Source organism: Lagopus leucura, unplaced genomic scaffold, assembly GCF_019238085.1.
Source record: "Lagopus leucura isolate 7727_CA_CO unplaced genomic scaffold, USGS_WTPT01 Super-Scaffold_760, whole genome shotgun sequence".
Classification (NCBI taxonomy): domain Eukaryota; kingdom Metazoa; phylum Chordata; class Aves; order Galliformes; family Phasianidae; genus Lagopus; species Lagopus leucura.
Window position 1 is genome coordinate 5241352 of NW_024962257.1, and position 20498 is coordinate 5261849.

The following is a 20498-nucleotide window of genomic DNA, read 5'->3' on the forward strand; positions in this document are numbered from 1 at the left end:
CAGCAGCTCTTTTGAGTGCTCTTCATTGATATAAGCTCCCTCTGGCATGCTGAGGAATCTAAAGAAAAGCTGTATCTCCTCTACTTTTTGTTCTGATCAGCAGTTGCTTGGCCAAGGCACAATTGTTAGGACATACCAAGGTGACAAGTGCAAGACTAGTAGACTATGAAGGAAGGAAGACCATATGGCTTGACAAGCTGTGACTATGCATCACACATGACACCAAAAAGGACAGAGCCTATTGTAGCCAATAACCTGTCCCTAAGCACTAATCACAGCCTGCATCATTAGACTTTAGGGTGGGAGGAAGTTCTCCCATCCCAAATCCCAGCTGGCTCTCCTCTGTGAAAGGGGAACACCTTTACCCCACAAGGACAAGGAACAGGAGCATTTCACAGTTCATACTTACTATTATAAGCAATATAAAATATATAAAATTGTAAAAAGAATGTGCATCCATCACATAGTACATGATGTCAACCCATCCTTCCAGGGTTATAACCTACAGGAAGACAGAGAAAGACAGTGTGAGAACAAGAGTCAGTCAGTAAACATCAGTCTTCTGCTACTCGTCACTCCTTAGCTTCTCTCAGGATCTACCCAGATCTGCTGCACTTCCATTCCCAGTTGACTCAGGATAAACCAAAGGACAGTCCTGAGTTTTCTACATAAATCTGGCACAATAAAAATGATAAAACAATACAATAAAACATCTGAAACGCTGGTTCAGAGCCAGTGCAAATAAATACCAAGGAAAGGTTACAAACAAAGCAGAAGTCTCTCTGTGCGGTGATCCGGGCCTCCACCTCAGCTCCAGGTTGTGTAGCACTACCTGTAAAACTCCTAAGGCTTTAAGCCAAATTTGTTTCTACAGAACTGGTCTCTTTGTGATACCTACTGTCTCACCACTACACCTGCATGGCCAGCATCGTAGTGGCAAAGCATCCGAATGGAAAAGAGTTACTTTAATTAAACGGAGAACTGAGTTCATGCTTGTTTTCTCAATCTTCCTTCTCCTAAGAAAGAAGCTGAGGATTTAATTAACACCACACAGACTGTGTGCAGAGCAAAGCGAGTGCTGCCATGTAATTTACACTTTTTATTTAGATAAAACATACCAAACTTCTAGTGCCGTCTTGCTAGTGGTGCTAGAGCTGAAATTCCAGCACAACTTCCAATAAAATCAAAGCTCCTTCTGAATTTACTTGCACTGATGCACCCCTAGCACAAAACACAGAATTACCTGCAGCCTCCAATTTCAGTGGCATCATTCCCAAGTTTAACTATGCTTACAATGATGGAACTGAAACATCAGTCTGCTTCATCACTGTGTGTGGGGAACAAGGAAAGGATCAAGACTGAGCAGTACAGATGGCTGTCTATATGGACAGCACAGAAAAGCAGGCTGACAAAGCACTTGTCAAAGCAGTGAATAAACAACATTCTCTTCACACCTGGAGCATCAGGGCAAAATGTTTTCAGGGAAGTCAGATATGAATTCTTGCCACTTTTCTCCCCTTTTTGTTTGTTCCTGGCAGAGCTGCAAGAAGCTCCTTGACATGGGTCTTTAGGATATGACCACATCTGCAAAAGGGAGAGCACTGCTGTGCTCACAACCGTCGGTCCCTACAGCCTGCCAGAGACTGTTAAAGCTCATGAATGCTGGAAGAGAGAGATGTTACTCACCCCTGACTCCTCTCACCTTAAAGTCAGTGCAGTGACGACTCACCACAAACTTTTCAAACCCAGTTCCTGTGTTGAAGCACACGCACCCACTGTGCAGTGGGGTGAGGAGCCATCCCATGTGCTCAAACCCCTCTGCAGTCAGCCTGCAGCCAGTCCCACACTAACACCAATAAAGGTCATCTGCCAAGGAGCAGGTACAAATTGTCTCTGCGGCTATTATACTCTGTCAGCACTGCTAAAGCCTTGGAGCAGTCAGGTCTGATGGTGTGCTAGCTGCATTTACACAAATTGCATCCACTTTTCCTGTTCCCCATTACATGCATTAGATAAAAATCACATCCTTGTACAGGTATCAGAGAGCAATGCTGAGCTCTGGTGCCATGGATTTAAAAAAAAAAAAAAAAGAGACAATATTCTTGGTCAATGTAAATTCCAGGGATTGAGCTCTGATAGGAAGCATTCAGCAACAGACACACCTTGTGTGCGGATGCAAGGGCTGCTACTCATCCTGAGTCTGAGAATGGGCTAAGATGTCTGGGCAGACACTGGCAGTAATCAGTTTGTTCAGTGGTGTGAAAGAGACAAGCAATCAAACTCAAACTGCCCTTTTCTATCTTTCATTTAACAAGTTGAAATTGAGAGCAGAGTTCTTTCCAGCCCCATCCCTTGCATGCATGGCAGCAAAGCATCAGTGCATGTGCAAGCTGATGAGGAAAATGGACGGATCTCATTGGGACGCAAAGGTAAGCTAAATCACTACCAGCTATACAAGAAACTCCTTCATGTTGTTTGAAGTCCCCTCCTTCCATCCCCCTTCTCCTCAGCTACAGGGGCATTTCAGCACAGCTGCCATAGCAGGTGCTCCGGCCATTTACACTCAGGGATGAAAAACGAGCCCACGGACTCCAAACATATCAGATACACCTCTGTCGAATTCACATTTGTCTGGCAATCCTCAAATCAAATGAATTAAACCAATAAAACAGCCCTCTCCACAAAAGGAGTTACCTGAGGGCTGCCGTTGGGCTTCTGCAGGCACTGCCAGCTCCCACCTGGGAACAGCTGCCAAGAGAAGTGTGAGAGCCAACCCAACATCTATCGAAGTATTTTTCTTGCATGCTAGACAGCAGTTGCAGCAAGAATCAATCAACGTGCCACATTTCTCCTCTGGAGGGCTCATCCAGCTTTCAGAATATTTAAGATGTAATTAGAATTTGCATTATTTACTACTCACTTGTAAACCAAGTGGGACACAGGAGGAATAAACAGACCGCTGGGCTTTTGTTCTCCTATTTGACATCACTGTGGATTCATTCTTGGACTCATCGCCCAGTATAAATGCAGCAGCACCTAGGGGAGGATTCCCGAGCTGCCGAGGATTACAGAGTACTAGCAATCCTGTAAGAGAGTGTGCTCACAGACATCTGCCTTCTTTTTTTAATCAAATAGCTCTGGAGAAATGCAGGATGACACACATGCATGGCCACCTGTCTGGACTGAAACAGTCTCTATGACTTTTATAGCCTGATTCTTGCCATGCTGAGGACTTCTTTCCTGCTGCCCTTTAAAGGGCTCCCAATGACTTCACATGTGTGTTTCTATCTGCTCCACGATCCCATTGCACACACCAAGCAAGGCCTTGGTGTAAATGGGAACCTGACCATTTGAATCAGCCAACAGCTGGTCTATCCACCACAAACTAAATTCCTTCACTATTTTTGGAACCAAGACAGAGGCATCTGCACTGGTGCAAGGTTCACTGCTGCGGCACAGGCTTTCATCCTACACATTCATTCTCAGACCAGATGAATTCAAAGGGAAAACTAACAACTCCTATTCTCTCCAGAATTCCAAGAACACTGATACATTTTTTTCAGTACTGCGTGGACTACTGTTCCTCCCTGGGGGCCTCCTGAATGCAATACCACCTACTTTGCTAAGCAGAAATGACTCCTTCCACTCTGCATTTTCCAATCTGATTAATCCACTTGATGGCAGCTCCAGCATTTGGCCCTCCAAGCTCTTTATAGAGGTTTTCTGAGGACCTGGAGCACCTTTCCTGTGCTTTCCAATCTCAGCAATCCATCCTGAGTAATGAAATTATGTCTAAGCCATGGTTGCTCGCAGACAGACGTATAAAGCAGCCCCTCCAAATGCACCAGTTCAAAACTACCTATAAACGCAACATGCAATCATTTATCAACAGAGATAAGATGGCAAAAAGCACGCTTTCTAATTCTGCCCTGATGAAAAAGATGTGCAAGTTACGTGGCACACTAAAATCATCAGCTGTAGGGAAACAACCGAAAGATTCAATTAAGATGACTGGCAAGGTTGCCCTTGGGAGAGTTGCCAACTGCATTTGCATGCAGCAGACCTGGAGGGAAAGGAGACATTCCCCCTTTGCACAGGAAAAGGATTTTGGCCTCCAAAGGACTGAGGCAGAGGACAGAGAATAGAGCCATCACCAAACCTCTGGCAGATCCTGTGTGATGCTCATGCAGTCCTCACCAGCTCACTCAGTCCTGTGGCTCTTACACAACATGGGCAGGGATAGGATATGTTATTTTTCTCCTATTAATACCCTTGAGGCAAAGTACTAAAGCCCTAAATCTTGTGTCTGAGCCTCTCTCACATCAGTGCAAGGATTTAACTGAAAGCTCGCTGAGGTGAATGGAAAGACAGATTTTGTCTTCATCGATCTTCAGCTCCTCCATGCAGTTCCTAGTCTGGCATTTCCCCATCACCACATTCAGATGGACAGGAGAGTGGAGAGTTGGATTTTGTTTTTAAGTCTCCTGCTCTGTGATTCTGCCTCTCTCAGTTTGCTCATACCACAATAATCTCATCAGCTCTCACTAAGATGCTCATCTGATTTATAGCAGCATAACTGGGGACAGAATCTAGTCAAGCTAATCAGAATCAATGTGATACTCCAGAGTGAAAATCACAAGGGAGATGTAGATTAAAGACACTGGCAATTAACTCAGACCTCCTCATTGTTCCCAGGGAGACAGAAAGTTTACGTTGTTTTTTATCCTGGGGTCACATGAAAGGTCTCTGCAGAACAATTTCTTTTATTATCTCAAGGAGTTTTCACCATAAAAATCCCTGCCCTTGTGCTCTGCCAACATTTTTTGCAAGTTCTTGGCTGTAATCCATTGAAGAGCAGGTTATTTTTTGCTTTAGTGTCAGTTAAGAAAAAGGAAAAAAAAAAAAAAAAATAATAACTATCCAGGGAAGGGAAAAATCACACCAAAACACCCAAACTTCAACCTAGGCTCCTCCAATTAGCAAAGCCAAACACTGATCTCTTTTCTGTATATTAGAAAGCACCCATGGCTACTGCCAGATGGACTGCTGCAGACAAACCAACCTCGAGGTGCCACCCATCAGTTGAAGGAAGCCAGGAAGATTGTTGTGATTCTAAGAGCTGAAGGTGCAGCATACAGAACTCCAAGCTAGCCCAGAGCCTGGACCTCTCTTATGGTAGAATTTCACTTCTCTGATTACCTGAGCCAGCTTCACATGTAGAAACAGCCTCTTTAAGCACAGGAACCAAAATCAGTACCTTGCACTTTTATCAACCACCATCAAACACCCTGGGTTGATTTCAGAATTGCAGGTGCTTGTTCACCTCAGCACCCAACTGGAACAGGAGGTGACAGATAGAGAAACCCAAGTGTTTCCAAACCATTGGAAGTGTTCATCTTCATTCACATAAACAATTTGCACTTAGCCTTTTTTTTTTCTTCCTTTTTTGGCCTAAACAAGGTCCTTTGGGGACAAGATGGTCATTAGCCGCAGCAAAATCAATTATGCTAAACTGAACAGCAACTGAGTGCTGTCATGATTATTCCATTTTGTTGGTTTTGTATTTTACTTTTATCTCATTTCCCTGGCCAGGCAGCAATGCTTTCGTCTACAAACCTCATCGAGACAAGATACAACAACATAAACTCTGAAAGCTATTAATTACTGTGATGCTCTCAGTAAGTTTTATAAGGCCTCCAGCATTCATCTCAGAAAGCCTCTTATCTATACGCTTTGTCCTCTCTGGAGCATCAATTTGGCTAGCAAGCACTGGCCAGTGAATAATGGAGTATTCCTCTTCTGGAGGCAGCGTGCTTGGCAGCTAATCAAATTACTATTTTTGAAGTCAATTTCATAATTTTAATTATTTCCCCATGACACATGTTGTTAAGTAACCTGTGTGGTCAGAAAAACAGATTTTATTGTATTCTGAGTAATGTCCTTTGAACAGCTGCTTCTCCTTTCACTTTGAGGATTGGCTCACTTTGCAAAGAAAGTTTAAGCAGTTCCTGTATAAACTGGGAGTCTTGCAAAGCATGCATCTGCTCTGAAAAGCTGCAAAACAGAAAATAAAAGGAAACAGTGCAACCTTGCATTTATCTTGGATTAGTGACAACCTCTCAAGTTTGTTCCATGGAAGCGTGATCCCTGGCCAACACTACCAAATCAGAATGGATCCCAAAAAGCAGAACACAGCCAGAGTGCAATACAGTTGGACAGGTCATGATGTTATTGGAGGCTCTGAACAACATGAAACTGAATGTAAGAGCTTAAAATGGCATCAGACCTCAGCAACTTCTGCTGCACAATAAAGGTTTGTTGCTGTCTCCCCATTTAGCGCTAAATAATGCAAGATCCTCAGCGAAAACATCCCTGATTTCAGATGACTGCTGCTTGTAACAAATCACATCTCAGTCCATATTCATGAGGTTTGATTTACTGGCATAATTATCCTGTCTTCATTGTTTGTGTAAAGTATCTTATGCACAGGGAATGTACTTAACTGCTTAACTTCAGCAATAATGAGTCCATTATCATATAGACCCATAAATCAGAGTTTCATAGCAAAGATGAAAGATGAAGCACCTGCAATAAGAGAGCCTACGCCAGACTGAGAGCCTTGCTGAAAGCTGTGTGCACAACAGAGCTCCTCCAGACACCACTGGGACGTGTAGCAGTTTGGGGTACTGAGCCCAACACAGCAAGGATTTTTGTTATCGCTAACATTACTCCAGAGATCCATAGCTTGCTGCAGGAACCCCTCTTTCTGCCATAAATACCAAAATCTGTCATTTTTGAGGTAGGATGAAACCCTTCCAAAGCTACAGAGTTCATAGCAGGTTTCTGTCTAACCCTGGATCCTTCTAATACCTCCCACGTGTTGGTGGGCCTGGTCCTGGAATCAGGATGGCTCTGGCTTGTGCTACATGGGACAATTCCTCCTAACCTTCAAAATTAAAGGTTTTCCAAAAGCAGCTAGTCCTCGTGGAAGCACATTCTGAGATGCTTTAAAGGGGCTGGATAACTTTAGATTGGGTATTCAGCATGAAAGCTCTTCAAATGCAGCAAACAACGTTTAGTGTGCTGGCCAAATTAAGAAACAACAACAACACAACACCAACAAAACTCAAACCCTGTAATTTAGATGATGGCCAAAACTTCTCGCCAAACTCAGCACAGATGAGCAATGCTGACACACAGCTCCAGTATAATGACACACATCTCTAGTTTAAAGAATGAAACGTCTGACCAAGAAAAGTCCCTTTTCGGACAAGAAAATTATCTATACAACAAACTCTGAAAACAAGGGCACCCAAAGTGACAGCTGCTTCTGAAAAGCATGGCCCACAGGACTATGTGTTGCATACATACATAGAATTGCAGTTGGAAGCCTCAGGCTATTTCCACTTCCTTCTGTTCCATAAAAAAGCTATAGAAGCGTACCATGGTTTGGGTGGGCAGGGACCCACATTTAGCAGATCACAGCAAGGAAGAGTACAGAGAAATGGGAGAAAAGGACCTTCCTCCTTCCAAACCTGGAATCCCATGATGTGAACCTCCCCAGCTGACCCATCAGAAGGACAGTGAGCAAGGTAGGCATCGTGGTGGCAGCAGTCAGCAGCACAGAGACAAAGCAAGCTCCCCATCAGCACATGGAGCAGGATCCAAGTGAATCAATGGGGATTCGATTGAGATAGCTTGCACAAGTTCCAAGGAGCTTTTTTTTTTTTTCTGGAGCACAGGAAAGAAAACTTCACACGCAGACAAAAGGACCATGTCAGTAGGTGGCCAGCAGCAGGTGGCTGTCACTGCCAGCTGTCACACTGCTCAGGCAGCCTGCTGTTATCTCCAGAGTACAGCATCCACACAGAAGGACAAATGAAGGAGGAAGTGGGTGGCATCCATTCCCCCAACTTCCCATCCCAAACTTTTCTTCTTGAGCAGGTCAGCACACCTGCTGTGACACTCTCCTAGCTTCAGCAAACCAGGTGCAATGAGTTATCCACCTAAGCACACAATCAAGACAACTCCTCAACCTCTTGCTGCTGCTGACAGTTCCTTTAATGCTGCTCTATTTCCAGACATCTTTGAGAAGGTGATTCAGCTTTTTCTTTCTTGGGCATTCTCATCATGTCGTGCGCCTGCTGGGCTGTCTTCAGCTCTCATGAGCACGACCAGGTTTTTCTTTCTTCCTTCTGACAGCAGTAAGGGAGATGCTGAATGCAAAGCAGTCTCCTCTGAGAATTCCCTCGCTAGGGCCTTCTGATGATGGGCCAGAGATGTGTTACCTGTAGGACTTGATTAACTTGTTAACAGAGATGTCTTCTTACAGCAAAGCCTCGCAGAAGCAATATGCACTCTGAAGCCAGGAAGAGAGTCACGAATCCGAGAGCTGCATCCAGATAGGAATTTCAAGAGGATCTTCTAAGGAAGCCCGTTGGAAAATGCAGGTATTTCTGGAGTGCACCGTATTAAGAAGAAGCCATGGAAAGGGAAAATCAGCCCTCACCAGAAGCTAACTCCTTAAGTTGCCAAACAAACATTCTCCTGTGTTGGACGAACGCTACCTTAAAACTTGCTCTCAAAATTCAGTCCTTGCACCTACATCCTGGAAGGAGGCAGAGAGGAAGTTTGTTCGCTTGATCTCTCCTTGTTTCCACCCCACTGATGGTTATTGCTCCTTCAGCTTTGCCTCCCAATGTAAAGTGCTATTGTAGGTCTTTGCTCTTCTGCAGGTCAGACCTGAAGTCATCTACACAACAGTTCTATGATTTACAAAGCAGCCTAAATCAGCTTTATTTTTCCCAAACTGTGCATCTCAGCAACCATCCAACACCCTTGTATTGTATACATAATGGGGTTTCTGCATTCAGGCCTGGCTGCACTAGGTTGGCAGCTATGAACATGGCAGCTTTTTGGTTCTTCCACTGAGACTGTCAGTGATTCAAATTAAATTGGACTTTGGTTAGGTGAGTAATTCATCATTTGTAGTGTGACAATACCTGTAATTATTGCTCTTACTGTTATGGCTGAAACTCATATGCAGTAAAGGGATCTTAATATCATGCCAAACCTCACAGTTAATTTAGGTTCTATCTCCTTTCATTTATTCTCTAATAAGCTAATTAGTTCATATAATTTGCCATTGAACGTGCCTTTGTAACAAATATATACATGAATTAGTCTATTACACAACAAATGAGGGGAATCAAAACATGAATCACTTTCAGGATTACATAAGGAATTATTATCCTTGCAAACGCCCATGGATGCAGCTACTGTTCTTATTACTCTCAGATTTTGTCTGAACTGGGTTGGCTTTCCTGTTTGATGCTTCTCACTCTTCTGCTTAGGTCAGCAATGTGTTTCACTGTTTGGTGTGCCCCACTGTATGTCCCCCATCTGTATGCCAGGTTATCTGCAAGTTTAAGACCCCTACTATGAAGCTAAACATCTTTCAGCTTAGCTGCTAAAATCCAAACTCTGGCAGCTGAGAAAGCTCAGCCATGCTGCTAGCTTTGTGCACTGGCATCCCATCCACAAGGAGCAGAGAAATCCAGATTCCCCTGTCAAAGTCTGCTTTTGGTTTTGTTTGTTTGCAGACTGCACAGTATCAGACTGCCCTTGAAAACTCATGGGCACAACTTGCAGTGACCGTACTCAGAAGATTCCTTCCCTATTTCACCTGTGGGGCTCATTTCACCAATCTGCCTCCTGACAGCTCTTAAACCGTGCTAGATTTCAAACTCATTTGGGATAAATCATGAGGGATGCTTTATCCAGCTGAGTCTTAAGATTGCCATTATGCAAACGGGAGGCTCGCCAGCCCTTGAGGTTCAGTCCTCTGTCATAACCCTTGCAAAGTACCACGTATTCATTATTCCCCAGAAGGGCTCAGGACAATTGGATCTGTCTCATTCAGAGCACAGCAGAGTGCTTTCTGCCCAGTAATTCAATAGCATCTCGCAGGGAAGCTCCCAGGCTACGAAAGCCGTCAGTTCTACTTTCTGCACTCCTTCCTCTGAGGCCTCATCTAACTGCTGACCTGGTGCTGCCCAGCCTCAATATTAAACGTAATGAGAGCACAACTCAACAGCTTTACTTCTTAAATGTTCTCTGCTTATAGCAATTGTTTTGATTTAGCATCCAACCTCTTGCAGTAATGATTTAGTCTTTCCACACCCAAGCTAAGCAACCACCTTACTCCCAACAGCTGCTACTTTACCTGGAGTTATATTGTTTTCATTTTCTATTCTGAAAACTCAGAGAGGACAAGGGAATAAAGATGTAAGAGCCTTGTTTGTCTGGAAACACTCTTTAGCATTTGGATGGTCTAAGTGGCATTAAATTCATCCATAAGCCTGTTGGCATGGGTTAAAGTGATCTATAGCTACAAAATCCAACTTTGCCAGACCCTCTGCTCTTTCCAAAGACCCCAGCTGAAATCTTTGCGGATTAAACCTGCACATCTGCAGGCCATGCATGCTGGAGCAATAGAATACCAACATGAAACGAAGGCTTGCTGCCTGCAAATCTGCTCGGGAAACACAAAGGAAGCAGGAGCCCTGGAGAAGCACCTGCCCAATTTCAGTGCACTTGCACAGGCAGACTGCAACACACTGGCCTCTGCCTTTTCTCTAGAAAGGACACCGCTGTCCTGTGGTGGGAGCCAGAAAGGACCTCCTGGACACGTCATCATCTGTGTGAGAGCAGAAGGAGAAAGCAAGTGCAGCTGAAGACCCGCCTAAGACTCATGCTTTGATTTCCCTCTTCCCTTCATGTAGCACTCACTACCAGCTGGGATTCTCTTGTAACATATTAATTACAGGAGAGAACCCAAGCATCTTTAAAAACAGCTTAACAGAGGCATGAGGTCTGTCTGAGCCCTTCTGGGTTTGGTTTTGAGTCCCTGACACCAGCAATGGTGCAATTTGAGGTTTGCTGCTGTGAGAGCAAACAAGATGCTCAGAGCAAGCAAACGCCTCTTCACAGCTCTCAGATAAAATGACAAGTCATTACGTTCATATTATAATATGAAACCAGAAGGAAATTCAGGAGTGGAATTTAGAGAGGTGAATGAGCAATTACTTGTCATTAAGAAAACTGAAAGGAGATTGTCTCTCTTTTAGGAAGACGTCACCTGCTCTTCAGGAAGACCAAACAAAATAGGACGTGTAGCTGAAAGCACAAAGAAATCGGTATCAAAAACAAACTGCAAAATAAAGACTGAAAACCACGCACACCTCATTTCAAATCCACCAGCCCTACGAGACCACAGCCTTGGGACTGTGCAGATGAGCTCTGCAGTGATCCAGAGCTACAAATGCACTGAAAATGCTCTGGTTACTGAAGTATGCCTTATCATTTGCCACCCGTGAAATCTTCCCCAGCCTGAGTCAGGAGCACTGTGGTCTTTATTGCAGAGCTGTACAAGAGTGGATCAAGTCAGACTCCAGCCCCACATGGTTAGACATCCCTTCCCAGGAATTCCAGCCAGAATAGTCTGTTTGGGTTATTTACTCCTCCCCACAGCATACCATGCTAACCAGTACGATCTCGTAACTCTTGATTCAGACCCAAATTTTGCCATCATGCTAGCTGCTACATTTCAGAACAATATTAAATCTTGCTTAAGGATGTGGACATTTTTCTCCATTTCCTGATGCTGCAGCAATAAATAAGGACCCCAACTCTCAAAGAGATTTCCTTCTTAGGATTTATCCAGGTCTAATCTGCAGTGCCAAAACTTGCCAGATTTTTGTCTGCCTGAAGCATTTCCCCCCTCTTCCAGAACACCAAAAAGTGGCCGTTCCCCTATTCTCTCTGAGTGCTCTGTTGGAGCATTGGTGCACAATGTCTGATTCATTTACTCTACGTGTCATTATGTGCAGCTTCATGCAGGTGGCAAGCAAATTCCTTTCTCCACTGAGGTATTGATCAAAATCCTCTCAGGCAAAGGATGACAAAACAAAGACACAGGAAACCTTTAGAGAATCATACCTGAAATATAGCTATCCAGGCATAGCCAATATTATCAAAATTGATAGCTCCATTGTGTGGGTTTACATCCCCTGCCATGCATACGTTGTAATATTGGTTCCAGTTTATGCAGGCATTCTTGCTGCTGAAGTCAGGGTTGTATAAACTTGGGGTGTAGGAGTCCATGCTCAAGGTGCACTCCACCTTGTACTCCTTCCTGGTTGGGATGTTGGAGCATTTCTGCATGCCGTTCTCACGATGGGATGAGCAGATGAATGGATTCTCCTCTGCTTCGTCTGTGCGGTAGTACGGATGCAGGAAGGTAAGGTTATATGTCCTGGAGGGGAAGAAGGAAAGATGGATGAGAACAGGGTGCCCAGGGAAGTGGTGGTGCCCCATCCCTGCACACACCCACGGTCAGGCTGTGTGGGGCTCTGAGCACTGATGGAGCTGTGGGTGTCCCTGCTCAGCACAGGGAGTGGGACCAGATGGCCTTCAGAAGTCCTTTCCAACTCAAACCATTCTGTGAAATGCTGCTATCCACGGAACATCAACAAATCTTCCTGCAGCTCCACATGACAGCTGCCATCACACAGTCACCCCCCATTACCATTTTTCTCTGTGCAGTGTCCCCTCCATGGCTGTGCCCCTGGAGTCAGGAGCACCAGTGCCCATCATCCAGCACCTGCTCCTCAATATATAGAGCAACCAAAGAGAAGCAAGACTAATGAAAACTTGCAGAAGCATCACTTACACTGCCTCTTTCCATGGCCAAAAGTAAGACTATGAGTCTGGATCATACCTCATCAGTAGGAGGACAAGGTCTCAGCAACTGTACCGCTCTGAAGTGCCTCCCTTCTGCCTGCAAATCCCAAAGCCCTGCAACTTGATGCCAATTCCTCCCATTTCCACCTCACCAGACAGGGGACAGGAAGCAACAGCAGAGACATCAGCCCCAACCACTGCCTGTAAGGCTGTTTGCTTACATCATCGTGTAAGGCTCCAGTGACCTTTCAGTTAAATATCAGCCTGAGTTTTCCAAGTGAGCAAATGAGGCAAGACGGCTGACAGCTGAAATGAAGTGGTAAAAAGAGAGGAAAAAAGCAGCCCAAGTACTTCCTACAAGCGAGGGCAGGTAACTTTTTGTTCCCAGCTAAGGATTTTAAGAGAGCTCTTCTGATGCTCAGATCATGCTTCAGATGACCCGAAGGCAAAGCAGCTTTCCAAGAAATTTCCCCCTCAGCACGTCTCCAGGATGAGTGAGCTGAACTTTAATAAGGAGAGAGGCAGCTACAGGCATCTCAAATTCCTTCTGTTCTTGCAGAAGGAAAGAGCCCACATTAATGGGAACTGGATGCTGATTTAATTGGCCTGGATAAAGTTATAAAGCTCTGTTAGAGAGAAGATAAGCAAGTGCTCTAATTGCAGCATGGCAGGGATGTGCCTTTTCCAAGCGGTGCTCTGAATGCAGGCCTCTCCATGGCAATGGACAAGCATTTGTGGGGCACATCAGCACTCACTGCTGAAGCACTGCTCAAAGCAAGAAGGTGAGAAGACCTCCAGCAGCAGATCTGCTGTTCAGAGCGGTGGGGATCTAAGGTGCTCTACAATCAAGAAGAAGATAAGGGAAAAAGCAACACAAATTACATGACCAAGTGAGATGTGGGTAGCAGACAAGCAGGTAATTCTTCAAGACAGGACAGCTGTATTTTTTTTCAATCTGCTCTGAATGTTCCCAACGATTGAATAAATGTGGCTGTAATGATTGCTGAGCAAGTGATACTCTGTATGATGGTCTGAAATTGCTCCCCATAACCCCTGAGTGAAGTCACTCAGCAACTGCGCTTTAGGAGAGAGCAATTGCTGCAGGGCAGAGCCAAGGGGAAATAAGCACTGAACAACTGTCCTGAACAACCTTTTCCTCCATCAATGAACTACCTGAGATGGGTGCTGAGATTCATCCAGCTGCAAGAGGAGCACGGTAGAGAAACTGGGCATTGTTGGCTGTGAATAACAACTCATTCAGCAGCTATTCATCGCCCATCACACAACACTCCCATTTCCCCCCAGACACAACTGTAAAATCTGCCTCCCCGTATCTTAGATTCGAGAGACAAGGAAGAAACACATGAAAAATGTTTTTTCTTCAGCCCTCTCCTTTCCGCCCACAGAACGGTTTCACTTGGAGGAAATTTCCATATAAAACAAGCAGAAGATAAAGGTGAGCACTGCACCAGCACCTTGTTTGCTGGAAGATCAGACACTCCAAGCAGAGGAGTTTGTCACACAGAGGGGGTTATGGTGGAGAGGCAAAGGATTAAAAGGCACCGAGACACAGGGATGTGTCTGGAGTTGCTACAGCCTGTAGGCAAAGACAGCAGAGGAACTTGAGTGAAGAAACAGAGGGAGCAGAGAAGACAAGCAGCAACTTCTCCTGACTCACCACCAGCAGGGAGCTCTGTTTTGGCCTTAGTGGGTACAGAGGGGCTGCATTCAGATGCAGAAACCAGGACCTTGCAAAGCTGCTCTCTGAGTCCCTAAGGCAATAGCAGGAGAGATACTGAGATGTCTCACATGGTGCCTTCCCATCAAAGCACTAGATCTCCGGTTTAGGTTCTGTAGCTCTCTGCAGTTCTCATCAAATCCTGATGAGATGCATCACGTAAACCCAAAGCATTGGCTCTGGCTGGGCAGCTCCCAGTGCCCAAACCTGCTGCTTGCAGCAGGGACAGCCACAGGCAAGTCTCACAGCCCGTAAGCTGCACACCTGTAGCTATGCATTGAACTCCTATCCCTGCAGCAAGGCTGAGTGATCCTGGAAACATCTCTTGCTCTTTCTTGTTTCACTTAAAGCAATGCCTTTTGATCTGGATGTGCCGCTCCAGATGACACTCCTCCAGACTAGAACTGATCACAAAGGAAAATTTCCTCCAGAGCCAGGAGGAGCTGTGAAACTCTACAAAAACTTATTTCCTTCCCCACCCTGGAAGCAACACCAGCAGCAGGAGTTCCCCGATTGCAAAAGGCAGCTGGCAGCGGGAGGGACAGGAAGGCTCAGCATGCTGCAGCTCACAGGCCAGCATAATTAGGATTCTACCCAGAGCAAAGCTGGACTTGCAGAGGGAGAGGGACCATCTGGAGGGATGATTGGGTAATTAGCAGCTATGGCTGCACAAGCTCCTTTCCCGGGAGCAGTTTCATGTTCAAATGCAGACACACATACGCCCGTGCCAAGAACACTGCCCATGGAAGAAGTGCTCAGACAGAAGGGCTGATGCGTCAGTGTGATGCTCTGCTCCGATCTCACAGCCGAGCCCCTGGGAGCTGCCTCTCCCACTGTGGCACAACGACACACAGCATTCAGCCCCACGAGCTGCCTTTCGCACCGTGGCACAGTGACACATGGCAGTCAGTGCTGCGTGCAGCTCACTGCCCTCCCAGCTGCAGGAGGGATGCACGTACATTGACCCGGATGAATCATCTTCATTTCAGCCTCCAGAGGTGATCTCCAACCTCCCGATGTGCCCAGCCCAGCTGGGCAGGGACACAACTAGCAATATGCCAGCTGGTTCTGTGGGAGCCCATGCACCCAGTTTTGTTGCAGGGAGAATGCAGCCAGGCTGGGGAGCCATAGGACCAAACCCCATCTCATTCCGTGCCTCTCTATTCACTACACATTGCAAGTTGAAAGGCCCTCAGTGAGCCAGTCAGATCTCAGAGGCTGCATGTTGCCTCTGAGTCATGGTGTAGGAAGCCCTGGGCTGAAGGAGAAAAGGCTGCTTGCAGACACGCTGCCTCGGGCTGTGATCTAATAAGCTGCAGAGAGATCTGGGCACAGACGCTGGGGAGAAACGCAAAGAACGACACTTTGGTGACTGTGGGAGGAAAATAAAAGCAGGAAAATAAAGCACAGCTTGATTGCAAAGGGTGGATGAAGTCTGGTGTGGTTCTGCTGCTAACTGGTTTTATCTTCCCTTCTCTCTTCCTTCCTCATTTTTACAACATCCCCCACACCCCCAAAAATAAATAAAAATTACAAACTAAAAGAGTCCTGCTCTTGACAGGCAGTGCATCAACATCAAGTGCACCAGGGCCAGTTCCTGCCCAGCCCTTTTCAAGCCTTTCTCCCTTCTTTGTCTACCTGGACACAGGACATCATAAGCATCCATCCAGCGGGGAGGGACCCATAGTGGCACAGAGAGTGCAGTGGGAAGGGACACCCCAACCAGCAGACAACACTGCAAATTTAAGTCCTTCTTTTAGTTTCCCTGTTTGAAGGTTGTGCTGGCAAAACCAAAAAGGGGAAAGACAGGAAGAGAGCAGGAGTGAGAAGTGTTACAGAATGAGAGAATCCCCAACATCCACAGCTACCCTGCCAAGACCACCTACCTCCATGTGCACGAAAGGTCAATTGGACTGCCTTGGTTTTTGCCAACAGGCACAGTTCAAAGAACTTATTAATGGTAATGAATCCACTAATCATGAGACTCTTGTGCTCTGGGGAAAAGTCATGAGAAACTAAGCCCCAGAATGGATCTTGTTATCACATTAGAAAGGATTAACGCCCCTTTCTCGGCCAGCTGCCCAGCGTGCATCTTTCTCTGGGCTTACAGCAGCTTTGCTGTATTTCCCTGGGCACATTTATGTGCAGGAAGGATAGCACTGAAGCAGGAAAGTCCATCTTCTCTCATATCAAAGGAGGCTTTCTGCCCCATCTGCCCCAGTCTCAGTCCTGCCATGGCATCATCCCTAAGTGCTGGAGCACGGTCCGAACACAATCCTGCTTCAGCTTCCTGAGGAATGGAGGAGGAAAGAGAAAAGGCAGAAAGCACCAAACAAGCTCACTTCCCTCTGAGGGGAGGCTTCATTCTGGAAGAAACCCCACTGCCAACCCATCTCTGCAGCATGGAGAGATGCCGGGAGGAGCAATTAAGCAACCCTCAGAAATACCTTTCAAACTGCCAGCTGCCTGCCTGGGCTGTGTGTGCCTTTGCACAGGTCTACAAAAGCCAAGGAGCCAAAGGCAGTACAACACCAAACGGATACAGAGTTAATTAAGACCGAAACGCTCACATTAGAATTGTCCTGCAGCATTAGATAAACACAAAACACTTCACAGCTCTCTCCCCCTTCCAACCTGCTGAGATCTCCGAAAGGCTCCGCAAGGAAGAAAACGCTCCTCTGCATAACAACATAACACACAAGTGTTACCTTAAGAGGAGCAGCAACAACACTCTGGGGATGACCCAGATCCTTTATTGACCATGGCAGCATCTTCTGCTGGCAGGAGGGACCCAAAAGGGCTGCATGGGGACAGCAGATCTGAGATCTTACAGGTAAACTGCTGGTCACGCTTGCCTTTGCCATCCATGCTGAACTCTCAACTCTCAACCCAGGCCAACCCAAAAGCAGTGTGAAATTTCCCTTTCAGTTCCTACTGCTGGGAATCTCCTACACTCAGAGCCCATCCTGGTACTGCCATTCTTGCTGCCGTGTGACGCTAAGTGAAACGGCCTGGCCACCAAACTCTCCAGGAGCTGAAGGGGCTCTGAACCACCGGAGCCCCCAAGACACCACAGCTGACGTTCACCTCTGGCCAGGGAGTCACAGCCTCACACATCCATTGCAAATACCACGAGGAGCCCTGCCCATAACTCAGGTCCTCCCCTTCACAGCACTGCAAGAAAACCTGAACCAGGAGCATCACCTGCTCAGCACAGTGCACCATCCACCCTCAATCACACACAGCTTCCTGGAGCACTGGTGAACATTATTTCAGACTGAGAACAACAACACTGGGATTTAGCAGGACTTGGCAGATGAGAGTAGATGACCAGCATCTCATTCCTACTTCCCTGCAGAGCTCCACTCTGTTTACTTCTACCCAAAACCAGAGCTTAACTTTAATCCTACAGCCCCTGCCTAAAGGTTTGGATGTTGTTTTGTTCTCATTGGCAGCTTTCCCTGGGAGGGAATGTATGGTCAAGGCTCTCAACAGTGATGCCAAGCACAGCAGCTCAGCACAGGGATGGAGAAAGTGATGGATCCTCTCCAGCCCAACCCTGGGCTTGCATCTCCATGCTGCTTTGCAAGCAGTTAGCATCCTACTGCTGGTCAGTGGGAACTGCTTGTTTGAGGCCAGAGCTGTGAGTTTGGGCCATGTGCACATCTTTCCTTGTTACACTACTCCTGATTCACTCCATGCCTTTGCACCTACACAACTTACTGCTGGGGTGATGAAGGCCACTGTAAAGCTGGATCAGCGCACACTATCTCCATGCCTGCCAGTTTCCTATGGTCTTAAGTTTACCCAGCAAAACAGACTCAGATGGCAGCTTCAGGCTGGGTGAGAACATCAGAGCAAATCTGGAGTTTCTCTGAAGCTCCTGATGGGCTGTGAAGGTGGAAGGAGAACATCTCACAGTACTCCTGCCTCACCAAACATCTCCCAGTGCTAATCACAAGGAACCTGACTGCTGCAGAGCGGTCAAGACCCTGATAAACAGATCCTGTGGTGCCTATGATGCTGCTAATAGCCTTTACATAACAGCCTGTTTCTTGACTGCTTAATATCTCTATTTAGCAAACAATCATCTTGTGATTAATTTTAAAAGCTCCACTTCGCAGGAAATCACACAGTATTTTAGACTCCTGGTGCAGGATCTTTGGTGGTCCCTTCCTATCCAGCTACTGCTCTGTGCCACCACACTGCTCAGTGTGAGGCAGGAACAGGACCCAGGGTAAATCCAAGGGATAATACCTGCTCGTTTCCAAGACAATACAATTGCAAGCAGCAGATGATGGCAGACATAATTAGAGGTCCTATCTCCTCTTGAAGAGCTGGAGCTGCCCCAGTTAATTGCCTTCAGGCATTTCCTCACCTCTGAGCCACTGGTGTCTTCAGCAGCCTCTAAGAGGAGACTTTCTGCAAGGATTTATTTTGCATGCCTCCTTTTTTGCAGGAGTTCACGGGGACAGTGTCAACTCACATGCAGTCCTGATTTTGCTGGTGATGATAAGGCAAGCAAGGGCACAGCTGCCCTATGATAGGGGACAAGCCAGCAGCCATGGGTCACCCAATGCCAGCTCCAAGTGTAACAAGTGATGGAACAGGGGCAGACCCATCCAGGCAGCCCAGACAGAGGTACTGGGAGGGAGCTGGAGGCAGGTGCACCTACAGCCCTGCTGAGAGCAGGGCCAAGAGCCCAACGCTGAGCTTAAATGAAGGGCCACAGGCATGGTGGGGGACCCACCCAGGTAAAGGTCACCTGGGCAATTAAGGTCTTTTAGCACCTGCAGCACCTGGGAGGGATGCTGTCCCATGCAACTGCTGAGCTTGCAAGAACCTAACTAAAGTTTGCATCAGCAGGTGATTGGATGTGCTGCACGTTCCTTATCTCTGTTTCAGGCTGAGAGTGGTACAAATATCTTTGATGCCTTCAGCATCATGGTACTTATCTTACTGACCCTACAGAGACATACATACAAGGTGTTTCAGCAGCATCTCTATGTCACTCTATGTTCTAGCATGCACACTCCTAATTAACCTTGTGCTAGAGGCTGTGCTGCATTGGGTGACCTCCCAGACCCACACAGTAGTTGTCACAGTGCTCTCATGCTTTCGTTTGGTCTAAATCCTCAAAATTCCCCCTGTCAGAGTTCTCATCTTCCTTGGACGTGGTGTGAACACCTTCATACTCCAGGAAAAAAACGAGAAAGCCACTGCAAACCCTCAGAAAGCTGCCAACAAGAAGCAGCTAGATGGACTTGGAGTCTTGCAGCCAGCAACCAACAGTCTGAGTGCCAGGAGGGAAATGGGACTCAGAGGGTGTGCTGGGGGGGCCACTTCTGAGCACCCCCTGAGTGCCACCATCAGCACGATGGGCTCCTCCATCAGAGAAAAGGGAGAAAGGAAGAACAGGAGATTTCTGCTGTACTTACGTTGCCAAATTCCTGTCCAGGAAACATCTGTTTCTTAGCAGCCCTGCCCAGAGCTGCACACCAACGATCCCAAAGATGAAGAAGACAAAGAAGCACAAGAGGAGGACGTTGCCTAACATAGGCAGAGTATCTAACAGCAGGGTGACGAGTATTCGCATACCTGGGGGGAGAAGGAGAAAACAGGTTAGAAGAACTGGGTGATGGGGCAAGCAGGATGCTCCACGCCTTGCAGCCAGGGCACAGGAACTGGGGGGTGCCCATCAGATTTTCATTCAGTCCTGTAAATCCTTGCGAGGCTCTCTGTATACATGCATGCACATTAGGGGCTTCCCAGCACCTGTGCTGCCAGGGACAAGTTGATTTCTGTGCAAGAATTCTCAGCTTAAACAAAATGATGGAGCAGTGAGTGAAGCTTGTGGGGCTGCAGCAAACCTTTGTGTCCTCATCAGCTCCTGGCATCGCTCTCTGAATGGACTGAGCAGGGATTGGGTGCTGCCCCAGGGCACCTTCAAACCCAAAGAGAATGCCAGAATAAAAAGAGAATGAGGACTTGCTGCTCGGCAGAGGTTAAATGAGCC

The 20498-nt window shown here is 46.6% G+C and overlaps 1 protein-coding gene across 2 annotated transcripts in view; it reads right to left on the reverse strand.

Moving 5' to 3' along the window:
- The window catches only part of CACNA1H (calcium voltage-gated channel subunit alpha1 H), a 121872-nt gene that overhangs the window by 81194 nt on the left and 20180 nt on the right, over positions 1 to 20498 (reverse strand). For both annotated transcript variants that reach the window (XM_042864868.1, XM_042864869.1), the window contains 3 exons: positions 19921 to 20080; positions 12001 to 12316; positions 410 to 502 (listed from right to left, as the gene is read on the reverse strand). In XM_042864868.1, coding sequence (XP_042720802.1) covers positions 410 to 502; positions 12001 to 12316; positions 19921 to 20080 — 569 coding nt within the window. The remainder of the gene's footprint in view (positions 1 to 409; positions 503 to 12000; positions 12317 to 19920; positions 20081 to 20498) is intronic.